The 13,166-nt window shown below is 38.4% G+C and overlaps 1 protein-coding gene across 3 annotated transcripts in view; it reads right to left on the bottom strand.

Annotated features, from left to right (window-relative positions):
• The window catches only part of Ubr5 (ubiquitin protein ligase E3 component n-recognin 5), a 123,520-nt gene that overhangs the window by 45,734 nt on the left and 64,620 nt on the right, over positions 1-13,166 (bottom strand). For all 3 annotated transcript variants that reach the window (XM_042672947.1, XM_042672946.1, XM_042672948.1), the window contains exons 15-22: positions 11,519-11,628; positions 8,791-8,903; positions 7,232-7,375; positions 7,022-7,133; positions 6,645-6,799; positions 5,949-6,146; positions 2,941-3,151; positions 1,821-1,947 (exon numbers count right to left, since the gene is read on the bottom strand). In XM_042672947.1, coding sequence (XP_042528881.1) covers positions 1,821-1,947; positions 2,941-3,151; positions 5,949-6,146; positions 6,645-6,799; positions 7,022-7,133; positions 7,232-7,375; positions 8,791-8,903; positions 11,519-11,628 — 1,170 coding nt within the window. The remainder of the gene's footprint in view (positions 1-1,820; positions 1,948-2,940; positions 3,152-5,948; positions 6,147-6,644; positions 6,800-7,021; positions 7,134-7,231; positions 7,376-8,790; positions 8,904-11,518; positions 11,629-13,166) is intronic.

Below are 13,166 nucleotides of genomic sequence, written 5' to 3'. Positions count from 1 at the left end.
TTCATTAGGTCTTGGGAACATTTTAAGTGTATTGCCCAGCTCCTCATATAGATTCTTAAAAAATAAAAAACAAAAAAACAAAAAACAAAAAAAGGAAATTATTCTTCAAGATGTTGTACACAATTCATGAAGATTCACCTGGATCCTCAGTGGCTGAGGACAATACTGAGGAGATACCACCTTGGCTGCTAAGATTCAGAGTTTTGACATTTCTTCATATATGCTTGCCTGGAGTCATCGTATTTTCTGATAATATGGAAGAATTCAAGGATGATGTAATTTCCTCATTGTAAGCACGTTATATCCATGCTACAGAAGCCTTAGAATCCAGTCATGTTCAAACATAACACTGTGACAAAAAAGCGAAGGTCATGTGTCTTCCAGATTAATAATCTCTAGAGTACAATCAGTTGCATCAATCAAGCTTTCCACTAAATCTGCCCTTTGTACTCAGGAACTATTGAGTCACATAACAAAACTTCTGAGTCAAATCATCATCTGAAGGCATTTAACAGTACTCCATTCAATAGTGAAACTGCATCAGTTTTGAGCTTACAGCTCATGAATCCCAGCCTGCATACTCATCAAGGGGCATCGCCTAGAAAATCCATTGTAGGCTAGAGGAGGGTTTCACTTCAATGAAGCAGTCTGTGGACTTCCTACTGCCCGGCGTGGATAATAAGATTCCTGTGCTTTCATCTGTTCAACCGGCAGCCCTGAGTTTGAACTGGTTAAGAGCACTGCAGTGAAATCTTCGGCAAATTCCTCAAAGGAGCTTACTGTGCAAATTATTCTGTGAGCAACACATCACCCACTCTTGAAGCTCCTTTTAGTCTTTGCCTTCAAAATATTCCTTACATGAACAACAAAAAAAAAAAAGATGGCAGAACTGGCATTGGACCAACCATATCAGAGTCCAACTTGATTTGCACCTGTAACTTCCCTGAGGAAATAAAATACCTGAAAATAATTCAGACACTAATTTCTTCATGAAGAATTAAGTTGCTTTCCATTTTAGACCCAGCACTTTGTCTACCTAATGCAATCCTAGGTAAGCTGGTTAATTTCCATTCTGTGTAGTCTATATATTTTTGTACTGTTTAAAATTATAATTGGACCATCCACAAACAGATTTTAATATATCTCCCTTCCAGATGTTCTTGAACCAGGGAAGCTATCAACTTGGTAGCTTTCCTGGTGCCAATTAAGGAATAACCATTTATCAAAGGGAAAGATGATTATGAAGCAGAAAACAGACCACCTATTGTATTACCATGCATGAGCAGTGCTTCCATTTATCATCAGTCAGTAACCAAGAATTTTAGCGCTCTCATATCTAGGATGATTTTTTCCCCTAGAGAGAAAACTATCCAACATCCGTATTATCTAATAAAACCTGAAAATGTAAACACCATTCATGCAGCTTTTCATTTCTTCTCAGTTCACTAAATCATTTCAGAAACTGACCTAAACAATCTGAAAATTAAAAGATTAAGATTTATTTCAATTACTGTTTATACTACTTGTTCTCCAAATGAACTTCCTAGGAAATAAGAATGATGAATTCAGAACACTTCCAAAAAGGAAATCTGAATGTTTAAAATTGCCTCAAATTTACTAATTATTAAGAAATCCTATTGTTCTACACTTAAACTCTAATTGGTTATCAGGTAATTTTGTCATGCTGTTATTGCAAGGAATAAAAAAATAAAAATAGGATCCACCAACTTAGGCATACAATATACATAAGAGATAAAATGCTTTCTGTACTTGGCATGTTTTTCTTGTAAAGGAATGTTTCCTTGTAAAAATCACATTACCTTCGACTACTTGAAGATCCAGCCCGATTACCTGGGCCATTACTGGAAACAACTGATATTGCATTTGCAATAGCCTCTACAGCAGAAAGCCTTTCTGCAAATGTATTTCTTTCGGAGCGTTCTGCTTCTGAAACATAAGGGGGAAAGATGAAGATCAACTGAAGCTTCAAAAATACATATACAATACTTCACAAATACATGTACACACTGTTATAGTATATACATGTCAGTTTACATAGTACACACACTGATGACTTACTTTGTTCCCTGGAAAGGAATACTCTATTTTTTTACTTTGCTTTGCCTTTCAACTCACAAAGGTCAAAAGTAAGGTCAGAACAGACTGAAGTTTATCTTTAAGAGAAAGAGCTTCTAACCAACATCTGTTTTCATTTCTCTAGTGATATCGGTGACAATGACACGAAGGTCAGAAGTATACAAAATACTGCTTGAAAATGTAGCTACTAGCAGAATATTGACAGCAGAAATGAAATATTTTTAAGTACCTTTCCTTTCTTTCTGCTTTTTCTTTTTCTTTTTTAAAGATGGGGCAGGGGAAGACAGGGTGACTGTGTAACCCTACCTCTACTCTCATGTGCTCAAGATTATCACTGGACTTAGGAAAAGCATTTTAAATTACACACACTGCACTCTGGGTTTTCAGTTTCTACCTACACTTAGCCCATTAAAATCTCCCTGGAAAAAACAAAAACCAACTTATGTTTTTTTTCCAAAAATATCTTAACAACTTACTAACTTAATTTCTATCTCCAATTCTAAACACTGGAATAAAAGCTGTGTCATTATAACTTGGTTTAATTAAATTGCCAAATTTATAATAAAAGTAATGTTATTTGCAATTACAAAATTCAGTAAAACACACTTAAGTGTTATACTAGATAGTGACAGTGAAATGAATCAAAAGCAATAAAAACACAGATACAAGATTTTTAATTACATAATGAAAGGCATTTTTAGCTTTTGAGAAAGTTAAAGCTGACAAATTTTACACAACAAAGTAAAAGGAAAAATGCTTTATAGTGATTTTCTTTGTGACAGTGTGTTTTGAGGTTGCCCAAAACTTTGAAGATCTTACTTATTGTGCAGTTTTTAACCTTACCCTCTTCTTCTTTAGTTTCCTTATTACTGGTTGGAAAGCAAACTGATACACAAGCATGTAAGATATTCCGATTTCCATCACATCTGTGACTAATGAACGTCTGTAGCATCTGTAAATTCTGCTCTAAAACAACAGCTTGCTCAAGATTCATAAGATACTGCCGACAAGCCTCATAATCACAGCGTAGAATGTGTTGCATTAAGGTTTGTTTCTGTACTCAAAATAAAATTAGGGAGGAAAACTTCAATGAGGTTACATAGCATATTACATATGTCAAAATGCCTTGTGGCCAACAACAACAACAACAACAAAAAACCAACACCCTTTTTCTTTTAATTAAAGACAACTGCAGATAATCTGACAAAAGAAGTTGAAATTTATGAGCACTCTAAGCACAGAACTCAGTTGTCAGGAGTAGAAAAGAGAATGAAAGCTTTCTGTAAAGCTGGAATTTCAACTTTCACAACTAAATGAACTAAATGAACTATAGTAGAAAAGCAGCCATATTCAAATGCAAATGGACACAGCTGAAAAACTGTGATAGCACCAGTACTATTAATATAAATTAATTAAAAATAAAAGATAATATTGGTGCTACAATAAAAGGCAACTGACATTTGGATTCAACAACAGGTCATAGGACCACAAAAAAGTAGAAAAGACCACCATCAGGTTCTATCAGTGATGGGGGAACCCTTTTTTTTTTGCTTTTTGCCAAGAGCCATTTGGGTATTTGTAATATCATTCTTGGGCCATACAAAATGATCACCACAGGCAGATGGCCAAAGGCAAGATGCATACAGCTCTGTCCCATCATATTAACAAATGATAAAAGACCTCCAGTAGGGAAGGAGTAACACTGTCCAAAAACAAATGTACTCTTCCTGACTTAGGTAACTATAACCCCTTTACACAGCATTTTACCAAATCACTTAATCTAAGAGCAACTGAAAAAAAAAAATCTGAATTTTTCAATATTAAGCCTGTAACTTTTTTTTTTTTTTGTCAGTCGTGGGGCTTGAATTCTGGGCTTGGGCACTGTCCTTGTGCTCTTCAGCTCAAGGCGAGCGCTCTACCACTTGAGCCACAGCACCACTGCCGGTTTTCTAGCGGTTTATTGGAAATAAGAGTCCCACGAACTTTCCTGCCCGGGCTGGCTTTGAACCACGATCCTCAGATCTCAGCCTCCTGAGTAGCTAGCATTACAGGTTTGAGCAACAGGCACCCAGCTAAGCCTGTAAACTTTTGAATGTTGTCAAACTCAAGAATTAAAAGCATATTTACAGGTATCAAATTCAAATCAAAAAACCTCTTCCTGATCTATAATTCTTATATTTTGGAACTACTAAACTAAAACTAATTTAAGATTATCAGTCTGTGTCTCTAAACCAAAGGTTTTAAGTAGCTCTCTATCAGGAGTATTTGGATTCAGTCTATTCTAAAAAGTTCACCTATCACCTCTAAACTAATGACTAATCTAAATACTGAACATCTTACACGAAAATCATCAACATCCTCTATAGAAAATCCCCTTATTTACAGCTGGGAAGGTGGCTCAGTGTAGAGTGCTTGCCTTGCATGCATGAGGCCTTGGGTTCAATTCTTCAGCACCATATAAGCAGAAAGAAAAAAGCTGGAAGTGGTGCTGTGGCTCAAGTGGTAGAGTGCTAGCCTTGAGCTGAAGAACTGAGGGATAGCGCCCAGGCCCAGAGTTCAGGCCCCACAACTGACCCAAAAAAAAAAAAAAAAAAAAAAAAAGAAAGAAAGAAAGAAAGAAAGAAAGTCCCCTTATTTATATTTATCTCCAGTTCCTCAATCGCCATTTTCTCCTTAGCTAACTCTTATCAGGCATAACTTACCTTTACTCTCAAGCATGACCTATATGGAGCAAAATCCAGCAGTCAATATTCAGTTCTGACACTGCCTGACCTACATACAACCAATTCCTAAAATCCTACCTAACACATGTTCTTCAGCTGTCTCCAATACACTGTTCATCCATTGCTTATGCCCCTTACATTCTCTTTTGTTGCTCTAGCATTGAAAGCTAGAATAACAGGGCTCAGGCCCAAGCCTTTTCCCTATAACCTCGAGGACCCCATTCAGCATAACTCTTCAAAGGAGCTCCATGTATCTTTTTTCAGCATGGCTCCTTCCCTCCTGATTTTTAGATTTACCTACCTTTTAGTCACCATCTCCTCATGGATATCTGATAGGCAATCTCAACTTCACACATTTATTTGTGAACTCCTGTTACCTTTATCACTTACATAATTTTCATATTAATAAACAACAGCTTCATTCTTCTAAAACCTTCTGCTCTCATTGCTTCCATTTGGCCCTTACTAAAAACAAATCCTTCTGATACTATCTTAAAAGCAAATCTAATCATCTTCCATAAATAACTGTGCTTCAGTCACTATCATATGTAACCTGGGTTTTTTCAATACCTTCCAAATATACCTCTTACTTCCACTTAACCCACAAGTACCCTAAAGCACATAAATAATGATCCTTTTAAATCTATGTCTGTCTGTATTAAACCTGAACCAGCAGTTTCTAGTGACTGCTTCCACATACACATCTAACAAATACCCACAAGTACACGTACACCCTTTACCTTCACTCCCTTTGTTTTTCCTGCATTTCTCCTTAATCAATATCACATCTTCTTTATTGATGATATACAAATATCGAGCTGGCAACTAACTCTTGCCACCATCACCCCTTATCTGATCATTTAACAATCTGCACAAGTGTCCCCTTCTCCTCAAAGAAACATTCTGTATGGTCAGTCGGATTTTTAGCCTGTTGGTTTGTGCATCTCAGCACCCCTATTCATTCACCAATAACATACCACAGTCACTGATTTCTTTTTCTGTTTTAACACATTATTGGTTCTTAGTGTAGGGAAAGAAGGAGTAATAAAAGATCTATTCAAACCTTATCTCTAGACTCTAGCAATGCCTTGTAGATTACAGGCCAACTAGTTTCAAAAGTCAAATTACCTCTACAGCCATGATGATAATAGCCGCTTTCTTTTTGATTGTTGAATTAGCAGGAAGGTTTACTAAAGAATGCACACCCATTCCAAGACTACTAATAGGTGGAAGATCAAGCCAATCAGGATCCCTTATTCCTCCCATGCAATCTTTGGCCATTGGATAGATAGTACCATTTCCATCTCGAAGAATAATGGGAGATTCCTATAACAGAGGGAAAACAGAGATTGGTTCTCAATGATAAATGGATTTTACAAAAGGTTTATTTTGTCAGTCATAGGGCTTGAACTCAGGGCCTGGGTTATATCCCTGAGCTTTTCTGCTCAAGGCTAGTGCTCTACTACTTTGAGCCACAGCTCTACTTCAAATTTTCTAGTGATTTAACTTGAGATAAGAATCTCATGGACTTTTCTGTCTGGGCTGGCTTTAAACTACAATCCTCAGCTCTGCCTCCTGAGTAGCTGGGATTACAGGCATGAGCCAACAGTGTCCAGCCAAAAAGTATGTTTTAAATTTAGATGTTTAAGCTGGAGTGCCACCGCTAAAAACAATAATAATAAACTTAATTTTGTTTTATAAATCTCAGAGTGTGCTGAATATTCTAAATAAATTGATAGCTCACTAAACACAAACCAAAGACAACATCTAAGCAACATGTTAGTATTACTGTCACACTTTTGGAAAGAAAAAAGAACCTCTGACCTGTCCAGCAGTGAAAATGGCTACATTCCTCTCATTCTGACCAAGAAAGGCAATGCTGCTTGTAGGGAAATTATTTTCTTGTTCAGCTTTTCCTGTCGCAAGATCAAAGATACAGTACCGTACCCAGTTTCCAGTCTTCAAAACAGCATGTACACCTTCAGAGCACATAAATTTACAAAAAAAAAAAAAAATCTATAAATACATTTTTGGTAATTTCCAATGTGTAGCAACCAAATTTTTACCTCTCTGGACACAATTGTGAATCAGTTCAGCTGTAAATCATTTTATGTTACACATGAAACAAGCATTGTAAATAATTCAAACTACATTATACTCTTCCTGTGATAGAGTTTGCTACCCGAAATAGTAATCTTTACCTTTGGAATCTACATTCACTGCTAATATTTCTGTTTTTTCAGGTATACAAAGCTTTTTAGGTGTCCTCTGAAAACAGTCGGGCACTTTGGGAGTTCCACCAGTTTTGACAACCTGCATGACAATACGAAATTTTGCTGTCAAACTCATACTGAAGAACTTATTAAGTTTTCCAGTATTATTTACCTGGTAAAGGACTTTGTTATACTTACCTGAAGTTCATCGATTCTAAGTAACCTACAATCCTGAAGGAGAGAGGAAGGGTCAGCATCTGGACCAGAGCTGCTCTGACAGTTTGTATTACTGGATGTTCCTGGAAACTTTACAGCAACATAGGCACCATCCACTTTTAGCACCTAGAAACAGACACAAACTGAATATTGACAACTTATATGAAATCACCACACAAATTCTATCCATTTAAATATATTCATATATATATATATATATATATATATATATATATATATTCATATGGAATATATATATTGGGGGGGGGGGCCCAAGTTGTGGGGCTCTTCAGCTCAAGGCTAGCACTCTACCATTGGAGCCACAGCACTACTTTCGGCTTTTTCTGCTTATGTGGTGCTGAGGAATCAAACCCAGGGCCTCATGCATGCTAAGCAAGTACTCTACCACTGAGCCAACTTCCCAGCCCCTGGAATACATTTTAACTGCTCATTTTTATGTTTCTTCAATAATCACAAAGAGAAAATTAACTTACACAAAAATCACTAACACTTTGCTTACAATCAGTGCGTGTTTAGTAATAAACTGAAAAAGACTAAGTATAATCTCTGAAATCATCTCATCTTTCCTCTTTATGAGATAAAAAAACATTGACAACTTTCTGGATGATGGTAAAGTTCAACATCAATGCTGTGCAATAACCTTAAAGCAGGTATTACGTACTAAAATAGAACTAATATAACTGAGAAGCAACACTTTTAATGTTATTGCTACTATTTTGTGCTGTTACTGAAGGTTGACCTTAGGGTCTGGAGCTCTTGCACAAAGCTGACCTTCTACTATTTGAGCCATACCTGAACCTCCAGCTTTTTAACAGTTAATTGGAGATTAAAGGTCTCACACTAGCCTGAGTTGACTAGGAAGTGTGATCCTCAAATCTAAGCCTCCTAAATAGCTGAAGATAATCTCATTTTGCATAGTCTGACAGTCCCACTGAATGAACTGTATCAACAAGGACTAGAGATGTAACTTGGTCGTGTGCTTGCCCGACAAATGCAAGGTTTTGGGGTTCATTCCCAGAACCCTCCTCCAAGACACACAAAAATAAATATAACTGTACAATCTTTGTTTGGGTGTTTATGTTTTATTTTTATATATTTTTTTAAGTCCGGTCGTGGGGCCTGAACTCTGGGCCTGGGCTCTGTCCCTCAGCTCTTCAGCTCAAGGCTAGCACTCTACCACTTGAGCCACAGCACCACTTCCGGCTTTTTTCTTTTTGCTTATGTGGTGCTGGGGAATCGAACCCAGGGCCTTATGCATGCAAGGCAAGCGCTCTACCACTGAGCTACCTTCCCAGCCCAGGGTGTTTATGTTTTAAACCAATACATCATGATAAATTCTCAAAGTGAGGGATCCTTTTTTTAAGCTGTTGAATAGGAGACCAACCTGCATGAGATTCCTGGATGGAACTAAAGGAAAAACACTGAAGTGATGATTTAAAGGCAGCCTTACATATAATAAACTTAATACCCAATACCACTATAGTATTGTTAGCAACTAATTTTTAGCAATTTGAACAAACCTTGCCAACAGGAACATTCTTAACATCTTCCACAAAAACGACTTCCCGAAGAGACCACTGCTCTTCATTCACTTTTTCCTCTTCTTTTGGAGCAGGGGTTGACCGACGTCGTTCTTAGACAACAACAAAATGGTAAGTACCAAAAAGAAAATGTAAAAGAGACTTTATAGATTTCATCTAAACATATGAACAATAGCCAATTTTAAAGGGATCTATAACTGTAGTTTTTTAGCTAAAATTTCATGACTCGTCCCTTTCTAAATCATAGTTTTATGACCAACTTCTATTTCAAATAGAGGGAATAGCTGTAACTGTTAATATCTAATTATACTAACATTATTGTCTACAATGATAAAGGAAAAAGAAAATTACATACTTTGGATGTTCAAAATTAAAGTTATTTGACCAAGGCTTAAAAAGACCAGGGCTGAGCACAATGGTTCAAGCTTATAATCCTAGCTACTTGAAAGACAGAGATAAAAGAATCATAGTTCAAGGCCAGCCTTCATGAGACTCCATCTCAACCAAGGGCTAGGAGTATTACTGAGCTCTTGTTATGCTAACTAAGGGAAAGGGCATAGGCCTGTCAACTCCAATGCCACAGGAAAACACAAGGTCCTGAACTGCCTAGATCATAAAGAGAAACCGTATCTCAAAAAGAACCAATTTACAACAAGCAAAAAAAAAGAAGAAAGAGGAGGAGGAGGAGGAGGAGAAGGAGGAGGAGGAGGGGAAGGAGGAAAAAGAAGGAAGAAGGAAGAAGAAGGAGGAAGAAGGAAGAAGAAGAAGAGGAGGAGGAAGAAGAGGAGGAGGAGGAGGAAGAGGAACAAGAAGAAGAGGAGGAGGAGGAAGACGACAATGACCACCTTCCAGGTTTGGTGGCACAAACTAGCAATCCTAGCACTTGGAGAGGCTGTGTGTGGGAAAAGGATGCCAAGTTTTTAGGTCAGCCTGGACAATGAAAGACAATATCTTTTATTATTAAAATGAAAAAAAAATTCTAGTAGGGATGTAGCCCAAGTAGTAGAGCACCAACTCTCAGTTAAAAAAACCCACAAAAGCATGAAGCCCAGTATCTGAACAAAAACAAGTAATTAAACAATGCCGTGCTGGGTAGTGGTAACTCACACCTATAATTCTAGCTCCTCAGAAGCCTGAGATCTATGGATCACACTTTGAAGCCAGCCTAGGCAGGAAGTCTGTGGGACTTTAATCTCCAGTTAACTACCAAAAAAGACACAAGTGGTGGAGGGATGTCACAAGCCTTGAGTGAAAAAGCACAGGGACAGCACCCAAACCCTAAGTTCAAGCCCCAAGATGGGGAGGCAGGGGAAGTCTGGAAGGAGGGGAGAGGGAGGAAGGGAGATTATCTGCTGGGTAATACATTTCAGAAACTACCACATAAATTTTGAGGTACTTTTTTATAAGTGGAAAAGGGGGAGAAGGGGAGAAGAGGAAGGGAAGAAGAAGAGGGGAGAAGAGGAGGGAAGAGGGGGCGGGGGGGGAGTTTGGGAAGGGATGGGAAGGGGAAACAAAGGAGGAGGCTACAATGCTTGACAAGAAATGTACTCATTATCTTGCCCATGTAATTGTAACCGCTCTGTACAGTATGTTCACAATAAAAAAATAAAGAAAGAAAGAAGAGGAGGGAAGGGGGGAATTGGGGAGGAGAGGGAGGAGAGAGAGGGAAGCATCAGAAACTGTCACATAAATTTTGAGGCAATTTTTAAAAATTCCTTAAATCCAGTGAATTATAAATCCAGTATACAAATTGTACCAATCATGAGCAAAAGTTGTGACCAAGCTACAATGAGTTTACAAAATTCAAGAGTTTGGGCTGGGAATGTGGCTTAGTGGTAGAGTACATGCCTAGTGGTACTACATAAAACAGAAAAAAAAGCAGAAGTGGCTCTGTGACTCAAGTAGTAGAGCACTAGCCTTGAGCAAAAGCAGCTCAGGAACAGTGCCCAGGCCCTGAGTTCTAGCCTCAGGACTGGCAAAAAAAAAAAAAAAAAAACCGTTTAAAAAGATGGACATTCTACCTAGTGGTAAATGGTTTCCTTCTAGTACCACAATGAATACTGTCATGTACATGTATGTCAGTCTTGTGACTTGACCTTGTAGCAAGGCCTAGGTGCTGTCCCTGAACGTTTTTGCTCAAAGCTAATACTCTACACTCTACCACTTGAGCCACAATTCTACTTCTGGCCTTTGCGGGTTCACTGGACATTAGTCTCACAAACTATCCTGCCTGGGAGGGTTTCAAACTGTGCTTTTAAATCTAAGCTTCCTGAGTAGCTTGGAGTGTGAGCATGAGGCACTGGAGCCGGGCAATTTTACATTTTTTTCTAAAGCATAGTTCAGCTAGTTAAAACATAACTTACACAGAAAGTACTTTTAAGGTGGTATGTATGACTTGAGTCTAGTCAGAAATAATACACCTAGAGCTGTCTCTCTAGGCCCTTATTTTGACCTAAGCACCCTATATAAAACTACTGCCAGCTGGGGGTGGTGGCTCAAGCCTGTAATACTAGCTACTCAGGAGGCTGAGATCTGAGGATCACAATTCAAAGCCAGCTGGGGAGACTATCTGCAATAAACCACTCAGAAAACAGGAAGTGGTGCTGTGGCTCAAGTGGTAGAGCACTAGCTGAAGACCTGAGGGACAGCTCCCAGGCCCAGAGTTCAAGCCCCACGACCAATTAAAAAAAAAAAAAAGAAAACTTACTGTATGGCATTGACGCACTGCTTGCAATTGAGGAGGCATCACTGCATGTAGATGCTGGAGATGGTGGAGGACCCATTTCTGTTTTCACTGGTTCCTGCTTACTTTCAGGCCTAAGATAAGAAATGATGCTCATATTACATTTAAGAAAATTAAAGGACTTTTCAAATAATGTAAAAAGACAAGTTTATATTTATAAAGGAGTAAAATATGAAAAACTCCTGTCCTGAAAATGTTAATATATAATTTCAGTATCTTAACATAAGAAAGAAAATAAAAGCTACCAACAAGTTAGACAATTAAGCTTATGTAAGTTTATATAAGCTGCATCCAGGAAAAATAAATATCAACCTAGTATATGCCTCTTGAGCAATCAAGGTTCACACAGCAACATTAAACACTGACTGAAATACAGCAAATGAATTAAGGGGGGGGGGGAGGGGGGAGGAATGGAGAGAGAGAGAAAGAAGGAATGAAGGAGGGAGGGAGGGAGGGAGGGAGGGAGAGAGGAGGGAGGGAGGGGAAATAAATTATATTTTCAACTTTTGTAATAACTATCCTCATGTTTCTGGCTAGGGTTTTTTGTTTTGTTTTTGGCCAGTACTAAAACTTGCACTCAGGGCCTTGTGCTGGCTAGGCTAAACATTTCCTCAAGGGTCATGCATTTAAAGTCTTCTCATACATATTGTTTAATTTTGCTCCAAAAAGATTTTTTTTTGTTTTTGTTTTTTGATAGTACTAGGATTTGAACTTAGGGCTTTGCTCTTATTTGGCCTTCTAGATCTCCTGGTGTTCTACTACTTGAACTAGGCCTCTACCTGGCTTTTTGATAGCTAATTGGAGATGAAGTCTCTTGGAATTTTCTACTCAGGCTGGCTTCAAACCACAATCCTTCTGGTCTCAGCCTGCTCAGTAGCTAGGATTACAGTCGTGAGCCAATAATACCTGGCTCGTGTTTTTTTTTTGTTCAGGGTTTTTTGTTGTTGTTGTTGTTTTTTGGTGGTAATTTGGGGCCTTGAACTCATGGCCTGGGCCTTTGTGCTCAAGATTAGCATTCTAACCACTTGAGGCACAGTTCCACTTCTACTTTTTTGTGGTTAACTGGAGTCTCAGGGTTCTTCATGCCTGGGCTGGCTTTCAACTACTATCCTCAGATATCAGCCTCCTGAATAGCTAGAATTACAAGTGGGAGACACTAGTGCCTGGCTTTTCAGTTTTCATTTTAAATATTAGGAGAAATGCCAATACCAGAACCAAACATATATTGTCACCACATATAAGCATACATGAAGAGCAAACTAGGATCCTTTTGAGTGTGTGTGTGCCAGTCCTGGAGCTTGAACTCAGGGCCTGGGCATTGTTCTTGAGCTTCTTTTGCTCAAGGCTAGCACTTTACCACTTGAATTACAGAGCCACTTCTGCTTATTTTCTGTTTATGTGGCACTGCTAGGCATGCACTCTACCACTAAGCCACGATCCCATCCCCAAACTAGGATCTTTAAAAACTTATACATACAGGGGTTGGGAAGGTAGCTCAGTGGTAGAGCACTTGCCTTGCATGCCTGAGGCCCTGAGTTCGATTCCTCAGCACCACATAAGCAAAAAGAAAAAAGCCGGAAGTGGTGCTGTGGCTCAAGTGGTAGAGTGCTAG

Source organism: Dipodomys spectabilis, unplaced genomic scaffold (genome assembly GCF_019054845.1).
Source record: "Dipodomys spectabilis isolate Male_0828 unplaced genomic scaffold, ASM1905484v1 ptg000783l, whole genome shotgun sequence".
Taxonomy (NCBI): Eukaryota; Metazoa; Chordata; class Mammalia; order Rodentia; family Heteromyidae; genus Dipodomys; species Dipodomys spectabilis.
This window is presented reverse-complemented; position numbering and strand designations above follow the sequence as displayed.